Here is a 12,355-nt window from a genome sequence, read left to right as displayed (position 1 = left end):
TGTCTTCATCTTTGATGAGATGTCAAAATATAATATAAAAATCTGTTATTTCCGTAGAGTCCCTCTCTTGGTCATCCCATAGAGCTGGAAGACAAGGTTTGTGTCTGCACTAATAAAAGACAAATTAATAATTTAAAAACAAATTTTATTTATAAACAAATTATCAGTAATATTAATTAACATATTTAAGGCAAATTTATCACTGGATTTGACAGTGTCATTATTGATATGTCATCACTAATCAACTACAAATACAGCATTTTGAGTGTGTCCAAATACTTGTTCACAAATCTGGATTACCTCAAATTAGGAGTTATTTTTTACATTTGTTTTTGACATAGATGAACAAGAAAATGGAAGAATACTAGCGTTTCTCAAGTATGTGAATATAATCCAAGATTTGGATCTCACGCACATATGAAAGAGTTTCTGCCTAATAAAAAGCTTCCCTCGTTCTATTATAGATGCCTCTAGTAAAGACAAACACTGTGTTTCGAGTTTGATCAATATAGAAGTTCCAAGAATTTGAGTTGTGTGGTTGTTTGTAGATTGTTTGTAATTGAGGGTAGAATTGGTGAATGTTACACGTGTGTAAAGAAAGTGATCATTTAAACCAGCCTACGACGGTCGTAAACCCCGTGAATGCCCAGACTTATATATTCTTCTTCATCTTTGCTGAGATGTCACAAAAATAACTACATATACGTTAAGTATAGGGCAACTAGGAATATAGTGACTTTGTTGCGATGATGCTTTTGTTTAAATTTACAATCACTTTACACACATACATTCACCATTCTACCCATGATTGACAACCACACTTCTCAAATTTTCAGAACTCCTAGATATATTGATCAATCTCGTGACAGTACATATGAAGAAGTTTCTGAGGTATCTCTACATGACAGTGTGAGTATTATCCTTGGTTCTACCTGACCTAGTTTCTCCAGGGTATGCTTGGCTACAATAGTTTAGAGACTAGAAGGAATGTGTATTTGATTATGCATTTTTATCAATTGTCAACCAGTATGATGGATAATCGTGAAATTATGCGGAGCATTGGGCTGTATGTTCCCGATAGTTAGCTAAGACAGGATCAGCATAGATTGTTTCGCATTCTAACATACAGGACCAACTTGCCGATGGTTATGCCTGTAGGAAGAGCCATCGCTATGCTGAACAATGTCACGCCAGATATTAATCAGTCACTTGCCACACTCACCATTCACCATTCACCCATGATTGACAACCGCACTACTAAAATTTTTGGAACTCCTACATGTATAATTAATTTAGTGACGTGAAATGGGGGGTGATATAAATTACTATACAGACATATCAAACTGTGAGATCTTTATAATCTATATATGTATATCTAAGAATACTGTAGAGATACACTTGCAAATATTAAACTGTATTTTTTTCAAGTTTTTCTTCTTGTGCCTGTTTTTAAGAGGGATTAGCCTCCTGCGGTTTTGATTCCCAGCTGTCAATTCATCTCTTTGGTGGTCTGCCCGGGAATCGTCTACCTTGGGATTGGCGAGCAGTGCAATATAGGGGAGTCTGGGCGGTTCCATTCTCCTCACATGCTCATACCATTGTCTCCTTCGTTGTTTTCCCCACCTAACAACGCCTTGGATCTCACATATTTATCTTATCCTGGTGTTCCTCATTCTATCTCGTAGACTCTTGCCAAATATGCTCCTTGGAGTCTTCATTTCTGACACTTTAAGTGCGTTTTTTGTTATTAAGGTGTCCGCTCAGCATTCTATCCAATATGTCATGATGAGTTACACAAATTTTATATTTTTCAATTTTCTAGACGATCTTCATGTTAGGGTTTTTTTTATATGTAATTTTTTAGGTTTATAAAATGTATATTATACAGTATATCTCGGCATTAAGTGTTAAATTAAAATTAAAAACATATCACTAACATTGCATAGAATAGGAAGACAAATTGTGCAATGGGTAATTACTTTAGAATTTTTATTAAATAATTTTAAGACACTTAGATCCCTATAAATAAGTATTTGACGAAACAAAAGCAAAAAAATCTTTTCACGCAGTTTTAATCTAGCCAGCTTAAACATAAATGGGGGACTTAAATCCCCCATACGTGAACTATACATGAGCTACTTACTCCATATATTTTGTAATCTCAAAAATAATATCCATGAAAATTTCCGCTTTTTCATTTGAAATTGTAAAAAAAAACAATAAAAAGCAATTCTATGTAATTTATAAATCAGGACGTTAATTTTTTGTCTACTAGCGACATGTTATTTCTTTCACTCTAACAAATGTGGTGTTACCACAAGGTGATCAGCCTTCCGCTTCAGGCACCAGTCCAGGGTAATATTGAATAAATATAAGTGTGAAAAAAATTACTTATACATATTATTTGACCCCCCCTGGGAATCATTACACTACGGAGGCTTACCAACTATTTCACTAACTAGTCAGTGAAATGATTTCCGTTGACAAGAATAATTCTCAAACTATTATTATCAACAAAACTACATCGATCCCCAGAGTTGACATATCGCTCACTCCTTTCAACAACGACATATATCAAAAATCGTCAGTTATCAAAAATCAAAACAGTTGTGCATGTTTTCAGAATGCCCAGAAAATGTACTATATCCCAGCAAAAAGCGGCATATTTTTAACTTAATATTTACCCGCTACAGGCCAGAAAGTGTTGTTTTTGCATTTTGAAGAAAAGGTATAGTTTAATTATTTTTTTTAAATATACTAAATATTTTTCAAATGGAGAAAAAACATTCAGGTTTTACCTAAAAGGATCTGGTGCACAGTAAAAAGTTCAATAAGTGGCTTGATATTTATTTTTAATACATTTCATTATATTTCTAAACTTTAAAAGCAATCTGAAAAATCAAGTTTTTTGATTATATGACGTTGAACGGAGTGAGTGATATCGATTCTTATATTAAAATAAATTTTTTATATTAAAATGAGGTACAAAGTATGGAGCAAACATGATACATGTCATTTACTGTTTCGAACACATGATTAAATTATAAATTAAACGCTTCTTTTCTACCACTTGAGTATTATATTGTTACTAGTTTCGGAAGCTACAGACGCTCTCATCTACGCTAATGTGCAAAGGCGAATAGCCGCAAGTTAAAAACAGTAGTTTTGAGATAAACGAGTTTGTAGTTAACTTACAATGATGCTTTTTGCCAAAACATGCATCAAATTGATACAATTTTGAGGCTATTTGGGTTATGAATATCTCAGTAAAGGAAAGAGATAAAGCAAAATCTGTGATTGTATATGATAGAGGCCAGTTATAAGAAGTGAGCCGTGTTACGCCAAACAGCCGCAACTTGAGTAATGGCTAGTTGCCTTTACACATTAGCACAGGTTTGAATATAAACATTTATATGCAATTAACAACATTTTGAGTGTGTCCAAATACTTGTTCACAATTCTGTATCAATTGAAAACAATGTTTTAAAAAAAGATTCTCAAATAATTTTTTTTTAATGTTTTCTAGCGTTTCTCAAGTATGTGAATAAAATCCAGGATTCGGACCTCACATACGAATGAAAGAGTCTCTGCGTGATAAAAGCTTTCCTCGACCCATCACAGATGTCTCTAGTGAACTCTCGCATACTGTGTTTCGAGTTTGTTCAATATATCTAGAAGTTTCAAGAAATTGAGAAGTGTGGCTGTCAAATATGGGTAGAATTGGTGAATGTTACATGTGTGTGAAGTGATCACTTAAACCGACGGTCGTAAGCCCTGTAAATGCTTTGACTTCCATATTCTTCTACATCTATGTTGAGATATCAAAAATAATTTATATTCAAACCCGAAGATGGAAGCATCTATAGCTTCCGAAACTACCCTTCCCCTTCTAACCCTTATCCGCACCCAATGGTGCATAGGGCACTGCATCGTATAGAAGCAGTGTTATCTCGATCATTAAATACACAAAGGAAAGGTGATCAGCCTTCCGCTTCAGGTACCAATCCAGGGTGATAGTAAATAAAATTCAGAGTGAAAAAATCACTTTTATTTATTTGACCCCCCCTGGGAATTGAACCCGGGACCTCCAGAACGGTAGCACGGACCATTACACTACGGAGGCGGACAAACTAGTCGTAACAATATAATACTCGAGTGGTAGAAAACAAGCGTTTTATTTACAATTTAACATGATACATGATCTGATTCCTAGAATTTTCACTTTGTGATTCTCATTCTGCACAGGGGACAGGTGGAATTGTCAATCAACCAGTTGTTGAGGCACTGCGAGTGAAATTCGTGCCCGCACGCGGTCCACTCCTTATTTTTAAAACCCAAATCGCTCAGACAGATGCAGCACTCGTTCTTCTGAGCCTCTCGCGTCGCGATGCACTTCTTGCAAATGGGGCACTTGTTACTGGACTGCCTGAGCTGATCCAAGCACTCGACATGTAGTCTGTGCCCGCAGCCGATCCGAGTGACTTTGTGGAGCGCCGAGTCGCTCAGAGGGTCGTAGCAGACAACGCACTTGTCGCGGATGTTGATCCAGTTAATCCGCTTGGAGCAAGTAGGACATTTCTTCGTCTGCGACAGTATCTCGTCCATGCACCGGCGGTGGAACTTGTGCCCGCACCAAGCCACCTTCGTCGGGGCTCTGCAGTCGTCGAAAGACACCCCGCAGAGTCGGCAGGACTGGTTGGACGGGTCCGCGGACCCATCACTCCTGCTGTCTCGCGAGGAATTCCTACTACCGCCATTTCTCTGAGAATAGAATGAGCTCGGAGGAGGTTCGCTGTAATCATCGGTGTACCCTCCGCGCCTTCGACCAGACGGATCCGCGTATTGCTGCGCTCTGTAACAAAAACATCTATCAAAAATGTAGAAACCTTTATTTTTTATTTTTAAAACAAAATATTTCGACAAAAATAATATTATATGATAAAATACAAATAAAATAACAATTCCAATTATAGGTTTCCACCTAAGTAATCTAAAAATAAAACAATTTAAATAAACTGTCATAAAAGTATAACTATATGGAACATTTCTTTACCAACTGGTCAAATAGACATCAACAATATTTCTTTTAAACGTATTAAAAGAAACACTATTGATGTCTATTTCATTATAAAAAAAAAAACAGTAATTCTTCAACTATTTCTTATTCTTCTTTATGAGCCCTATGGCCTCCACTGCTAGATATAGACCTCTTCCCCTTCCTTCCATTTCCTCCGGTCGGTTGCTGCTTGCAGCCAGTTTCTACCCCCCACAGCGACTATGTCGTCGGACCATCTCTTTTGAGGCCTTCTGACACCTCTAGTGTTCTCCCAAGGTCTCATCGTAGAATTCTTGGGGTTCATCTATTAAGGATTCAACTATTTAAGGGTGAAAAATACTTGAATCTAAAGAAAAAGCCATCTTCAAAATGACTTTAAAATACCAAAATGTAATGATTCCGACAGATCTTTTAACATTTGGGAACCAAATACTTCATTAACTTATCTACAAATATAAAAAAACATTGAAGACATAAAAATTCTAAAATATAAATTAAATGAATTCAAAGAAAAATAAACAGGTAAAAAAAATTTAATTAAAATTATATCACCCACAAACATAAATAATAAAAAAGTGTAAGTCCCTCTCCAAGCACAAGAGCTTAGTCATTTTTGTGGAGAGAACAGCGTAATTCATTTTAAGATTTTCAAGTAGAATTAAATAAATAAATAAGTCTCCATTTTGTATGTGTGAGGATACTTTTACAATGGTTTATATATTTTAGCTTTTAGTATTCTAAGAAGAATTTTGGTGTGTCGTAAGTGGGAAAAGGTTGCGTAGTACTGGTATAGAAGATAGTTCAGCAATAGAACCTTTCATCACATCCAGTATTTTCATTCAGAAAATACTGGACGCCAAAACTGAATCACATAAATCGCTCACTCCTTTCGAGAACGTCATAAATCAAAAAACTTGATTTTTCAGGAGAACGCTTTTAAAGTTAAAAATATAAAACAATGTATTAAAAATAAATATCAAGCCACTTATTGAACTTTTTACTGTGTAAAAGATCTTTTTAGGTAAAACCTTTCAAAGGTTTTTTCTCCATTTGATAAATATTTAGTATATTTAAAAAAAAAAATTAAATAGTACCTTTTCTTCAAAATGCAAAAACAACATTTTCTGCCCTGTAGCGGGTAAATATTAAGTTAAAAATATGCCTCTTTTGTTGGGATAAAGTACATTTTCTGGGCATTCCGAAAACATGCACAACTAAAAATTGACGATTTTTGATTTACGACGTTCTTGAAAAGAGTGAGCGATATGGTTAATTTAATTCTGAGAATAAGCAGGGCATTGCTTATATGCACATTCTGAGAAACAATGTGTGTTCTTCCTTCTTTTTGTAAGCCTCCACTCATTTATGAGTGATTTAAATAAAATGTTTTTAATTTAAGTTTTACTTGGTAAATAACACTATTTCTTTTAATCTACTGTGATACACACCTGTCACGTTGTTGTTGGTACTCCTTGAAGGCGAGATATATTGCCGTGCCAAGTGCGACAACCATTCCTATTTGCGGGATCAGTGAAGTTAAGTACGACATGGTTTTAGATATTCTGAAATAAATTATTTCAACCCTTTAAATGATATTCCTATTTACCAAGTGTGTATATAAATTGCTACAGATATTCAGTGTTTTAAGATTTTTTTTTAGAACAAAAAGCCTTCTAGGACATCCGAAATGAAGACTCTAAGACCCATTGCAGGCGTAACACTTCGCGACAGAGTTAGAAACTCAGAAATAAGACAAATCTGCGATGTTGAAGATGTTGTGCGATGGGGAAGAGAAAGAAGACATTTCTGGAGAAATCATGTGGGAAGAGCGAGTTGGGATCGAGTGGTGAGGATAGCAGCGGACAGCAACGTAAGAGGTAGCAGACCCCCAGGAAGACCACCTAAACGATGGAGAGATAGCTGGTCTTCCACCTCCCAGGAGCGAACTGGAGAATGACAGGACTTAGTCCTAGAAAACGAAGGTTTTTTAAAATACACTATTCAATAAAAATGCAAAAACTTCCACCAATTCAAATGATTTTTTTGCAATTATACAAGTATTAAAAGATATTTATACTTATTAAAAAAATACTACATTTACAACAACAAAAAATAAAAGATTGTCATTTCACAATTATTTTCCCGCGTAAAGTCCATGTCCGCCTCCGTAGTCAGCACGCTTGGCTACCGTTCTGGAGGTCCCGGGTTCGATTCCCAAGGGGGGTAAAATAAATATGAGTGATTTTTTCACTTTCATATTTATTCAATATTACACTGGACTGGTACCTGAAGCGGAGGGCTGATCACCTTTCCTTCATGTGTAAACGATCAAGATAACACTGCGTTTATATGACGCAGTGCCCTATGCACCATTGGGGTGCGGATAAGGGTTTATTATTATTATTAAAGTCCATGTACTATCTTTTTACAAAAGATATTCAAAAAAAAATTATGAACAAACATTTTATAACTGTTTTTATTTTAGCTATCCATGTTTTTTTTATATCAGCACATTGTTTGCGGAAAACGCTTTAAAGCGTCTTTTACATAATGTTGGAGAGAGCGGGAGACGCTTATAACAAGCTGTCTATTTGTTTACTTTTGGTAGACCGTAAGAAACACCAAAAAACATTGTACAGATGGGAATTGGGTGTTGCGGTTATTTGTGATTAGTATAGGCGGACCTCAATCTTCGCACGTGATTGGTTCCTGAAAATGTGTGCGAAAGTTAAATTTTCGATAGTAGAGGTAGAGAATGTTATTTATCAAAAATTACTGCGTACATATTGAATAAAATTCTATTTTCTTAAATAAACTAGTCAAGAGTTAGTTGTATTTTTTGTATTTTTCTTTTCTTCATAGAGAGTTCTGTAATGAAGTACTATTGTGGATCGCCCTACGCACTTGAGATATCGCTCACTCCTTTCAAGAACGTCATAAATAAAAAATTGGCAATTTTCAGTCGTGCATGTTTTCGGAATGCCCAGAAAATGTACTGTATCCCAGCAAAAGCGGCATATTTTTAACTTATTATTTACCCGCTACAGGGCAGACAGTATTGTGTTTGCATTTTTTTTTTTCAAATGGAGAAAAATCATTCCGGTTTTATCTAAAAAGATGTGTTGTAGGTACAGTAAAAAGTTCTTTAGTACATTTTTTTATATTTTTAAATTTTAAAAACGATCTCCTGAAAAATCTGTTGATATATGACGTTGTTAAAAGGAGTGAGCGATGTATACAAAATAAACTTAACAATGTTTTTGCATTTTTAAGAAAAGGTATTGTTCAATTATTTTTTTTAATTTACTAAATATTTTTCAAATGGAGAAAAAACATTCAGGCTTTACCTAAAAAGATCTGTTGCACAGTAAAAAGTTCAATAAGTGGGTTAATATTTATTTTTAATACAGTTCATTATATTTTTAAACTTTAAAAACGATCTCCTGAAAAATCAAGTTTTTTTATATATGACGTTCTTGAAAGGAGTGAGCGATATGTGTCCTCCATTGGGATCACATTCTTCCATAATTTTTAAAATGTCTCGAGGTGCGTAAAAGCTCCGTTCTCATTTTTTGTAGTTAAGGTCTTGATGTTTTCTTCAGGTTCATCTTCATCAGTTTGAATTTGTGTATTATTTTCATTCTCTTATCGGTCCATTAGAAAATTCATTAGTCAAGGGTTCAGAATGAGATTCAATCATCTCATTAACATCTCCACTGTTAACATCCAGGTTTACTTTGTTCATTAGGTGAACTATTTCAAGTGTGATGGTTTCTGGAGTTTCATCAGAATTTATGAAATCACCCATCATTTTTGGCCATAGATGTTTTCATGAACCTTTCATTATTGACTCTTTTATTTCAACCCATGCGTCTCCAATATTGTTTATTGCGTTCCATATATTATAATTCAGTACGTACATAACACTTTTCACAGTACGGACCCGGTTCATACGCATGTCATAGTGTAAAATGGAAACAACTTCACGGAAACAAAACATTTTGAAATTAGTGCCAATTTTTTTTTAAATGTGCAAAATAGCGAATTGTGCAAAAGTCGAATATGCGAAAGATGAGGTCCGCCTGTACACTGAGCGTCAGGCGGCGGACTGTCAACAATGTGTCAACTTATTTTTAAAAAATATATCAATGAAAGCGATCAGGTCAATGTATTGTCACCATATATGGGCCGAAAGTTTTAATATAACTTTGATTTCTAACAATTTATAGCCCAGTCGCTAATTCCATTGAAATTTACATTAATTAAAAAAAAAACTATTCTGCGTTAGAGGGTGTCACTAGTACCATAGTATAAATTTTAGAAATGTCTTTATGGGTATTTGTTACTTTTTCTGATTATATTTCTTTCCAACTTACGTTTTTGATGCCAAATATATCAGGAGACACTAATACGGTAACAAATTTGTGCACTGTTGGCGAAACCACGGCTTAACTAATTGCCAAAACTAGTGGTAACCGGGTAAAAGATAAGATATAAAATATTTTTATAACACCTAACATCGGGGAATTTGTGTTTACCAATTTCCTTTCGAGTATTTCTGTGACGTTTCAAACATTGACAAATCTATTTTTAAACTTGGCGTCGTTCCAATCTCGAATTCATACTAAAAAAAAGTTACTTTTTAGTTCGCGTAATGTTTGCTTAAAAATAAAACGATATGATGAAGCTATTACGTTGTATCTAAAAGAAGATATGTATACTCAAACCTTTGAATGAATTATATGAAGATTAAGACGGATCCGACCAGGAAACAATTGAAAAAAGTTAAAATTCAACTCAAAATACAAGCGAATACAAAAGGTGAAATCGACAGAACACGAGCGCAGAACCACAGACTAACTAATTTATATAAAGACCGCCAACTGCCTCGATTTTTTATGGCTAGAAGTGATATTCGCCAGTGGCCGGAAGTGACGTAAACGGCTAGAAGTACTAAGCTCCCGGCTGGGCGTGACTTCGCCGCGGCTGAATGTCAAATCCACCCGCCGAAATATTTATCATTCATTTTTCAGGTTAAATGGTATTTATATTGAAATTTGTTGTATTACATAATTTCAAAATTATAATATTAATATTACGAAGAAGATATTTCACTATTTAAATTTATTTATTTCAGTGTAAACAAAAATAGAAAGGTCACGGCTAAAACGCGACATTTATAAAAAGAGTTCAGGCGATTAATAATGGTTACTCAACTCAGCCTTACAATGGTAATGGTAACTTTTTTGAAATTATTATCTCAAACTATGTATAAATATAAGGCTTTTCAAGAAAAACAAAAACGATAGAATTTTCAAATTACTTTATTATATTTAAAATTCTAGAAAATACAATATTTTAAAAGGGCAGAAGGAGTGCTCACCACTTTCTGAAGTTATATTTCTTAACGGGGGTGCCAGCGCCCCTTTGTGGGCGTTTTGGAAGTCTGGCTAGGCGTTTTTAAATTTTTTGCATTTGGGGGGTGCTGCAGAAGTTCAAGGGAGCGTTGTGTCAAGTAAGAAAAACTACACTTTCATACGCAAAATTTAACTTTAATTTTGGCATAATACTCAATATTATCAAGTTCTTCATATGCGGATTTCTATTTTTCTATCGATAATTGTCTATAACCATAGTTTGTATATATTTATTTGAAATATTTGAATAACTTGTTGGTATCTCGTATTTTTCGTTCCCGTTTTGGTGTTTTTGTTAGTGTATTAGTGTGTCTCGTCATTTCTGGTCGCTTTTTGAACAATCTGACGTTTACGAGTCGACCCCCCCTGCGCAGAACGACGAACGATTTTTTAATTTTCTACAGTGACAGAGACATCTGGACAAAACCCAAACAGAACCAAAGACTATAGACAGAACCGATCAGATGTTTTATGTTTAGATAGGTACAGATAGGTATTTATATTTACCATAGACTCACTAATTGTATATTTGCATTATTTAGGGCTGCTAATCTGTGGGGAATTCCCCAAACTGCGGGGAATCTCAACTCGTTTGGGGAATTTGTAGGGATTGGCACTATGTGGGGAAAGTGCAAGGATTTTAACATTTCATAATGTGTTGAAAGTATATTATTTGTGTGTACTCTTTTTTGTGTTATTTTTTGTGTGTTCAGTAAAATTATTTTTTATGTGTTCCACATGTAATTTTTATTTTTTGAACTCGGTTTATGTAGCATAAAATAATAAGAAAAGTGTATCAATTATTATTTTTGTGTACTATGCAACTAAATATTTATATATTGGCTAGTTTTTTAGGCTGTGCTTTCTTATTTATTTTATTACGTGAAAATGAGATTTAAATTATTATGAATTTTATATAAAAGCCCAATTAGGGCGTTAATGTTTAAAAAAAAAAAGCATTCCATTTTTTTATAAAAACTTGTTTTTTCCTCGAGGTAATTATGTGGGGAATTCGTGGGGAATAGGGAGTTTGTTTTTCCCTAATTTGGGGATTTTTACCTAGATTTTTGGTGAATTCTGAAAATTGGCTTTAGTAACGCTGCTTTTATGACATATGGTAATTTAAATAGATTATGGTCTAAATTATTTCGAGAAATAAAAATACTTTGTATTCTGATCCACTCACATTTTTATTTTTCCAACTAGTTTCGGCAACAACCTGTTGCCCTCTTCAGGGTTACATTTATAACTAAAAATAAAAATGTGAGTGGATCAGAATACAAAGTATTTTTATTTCTCGAAATAATTTATCAAGATGATCCACAAAGTTAATGCTTTCAATATTCAAAACAGATTATGGTCTGCTTATAAATGACGAAAACTCGTCATCTTTTGTTTATGACGTCAAAACTTGATAACCAGTAGACAAATACTGTAGCCGACGTAAAGAAAACGTAGATTTAGAAATAGAATTAATTAGCTTAGGGACCTCGGTATGTGTTAGCAATGTACTACCCCCTCATAAAAGACTGAAATGTGTCGCTTTCGGGGGTGGTCTTTGCCCATACCGAGGAGAGAAATAGCTCTAGGTTAGATTAAGCTATTTTTAAGATATCTATAAGACTGAATATATTGTAATGTGTATACTGCTCTGCGGTGCGCGCTCGACTGCGCCGAAGTAGCGGAGTGGGGATGTCCTTATACGTGCTAGAGGGAGACGGTACGCGAATGCCCTCGCTCCCTCTACGCCGTGATTGGCGGACATACCCCCCTCCGCGATTGGTCAGGCACGGCCGGGCGGCGCTACGGCGAGGCACCCAGAGCGGGTATATATAGGGGTGTATTCAAGTAAATAAATCAGATTTCGACCGACTACCGCTGC

The 12,355-nt window shown here is 34.8% G+C and overlaps 1 protein-coding gene across 2 annotated transcripts; it reads right to left on the bottom strand.

Annotated features, from left to right (window-relative positions):
* Nucleotides 1-2,831: 2,831 nt before the first annotated feature.
* Nucleotides 2,832-9,914, bottom strand: LOC148307283 (uncharacterized). Of its 2 annotated transcripts, none has more exons than XM_088263657.1 (3): nucleotides 9,784-9,914; nucleotides 6,505-6,618; nucleotides 2,832-4,852 (listed from the first exon to the last, which is right to left on the bottom strand). In XM_088263657.1, the coding sequence occupies exons 2-3, from the start codon at nucleotides 6,603-6,605 to the stop codon at nucleotides 4,219-4,221; spliced, it is 735 nt and encodes a 244-aa protein (XP_088119783.1). In that variant the 5' UTR covers nucleotides 6,606-6,618; nucleotides 9,784-9,914; the 3' UTR covers nucleotides 2,832-4,218. The 2 variants fall into 2 exon arrangements, with proteins under 2 accessions (XP_088119783.1, XP_088119784.1); XM_088263658.1 differs by lacking the exon at nucleotides 9,784-9,914 and adding an exon at nucleotides 9,433-9,726.
* Between the last annotated feature and the right edge of the window lie 2,441 nt (nucleotides 9,915-12,355).

Source organism: Brachycentrus maculatus, unplaced genomic scaffold (genome assembly GCF_059751285.1).
Source record: "Brachycentrus maculatus isolate JH-2025_06_01 unplaced genomic scaffold, ASM5975128v1 h1tg000202l, whole genome shotgun sequence".
Classification (NCBI taxonomy): domain Eukaryota; kingdom Metazoa; phylum Arthropoda; class Insecta; order Trichoptera; family Brachycentridae; genus Brachycentrus; species Brachycentrus maculatus.
This window is presented reverse-complemented; position numbering and strand designations above follow the sequence as displayed.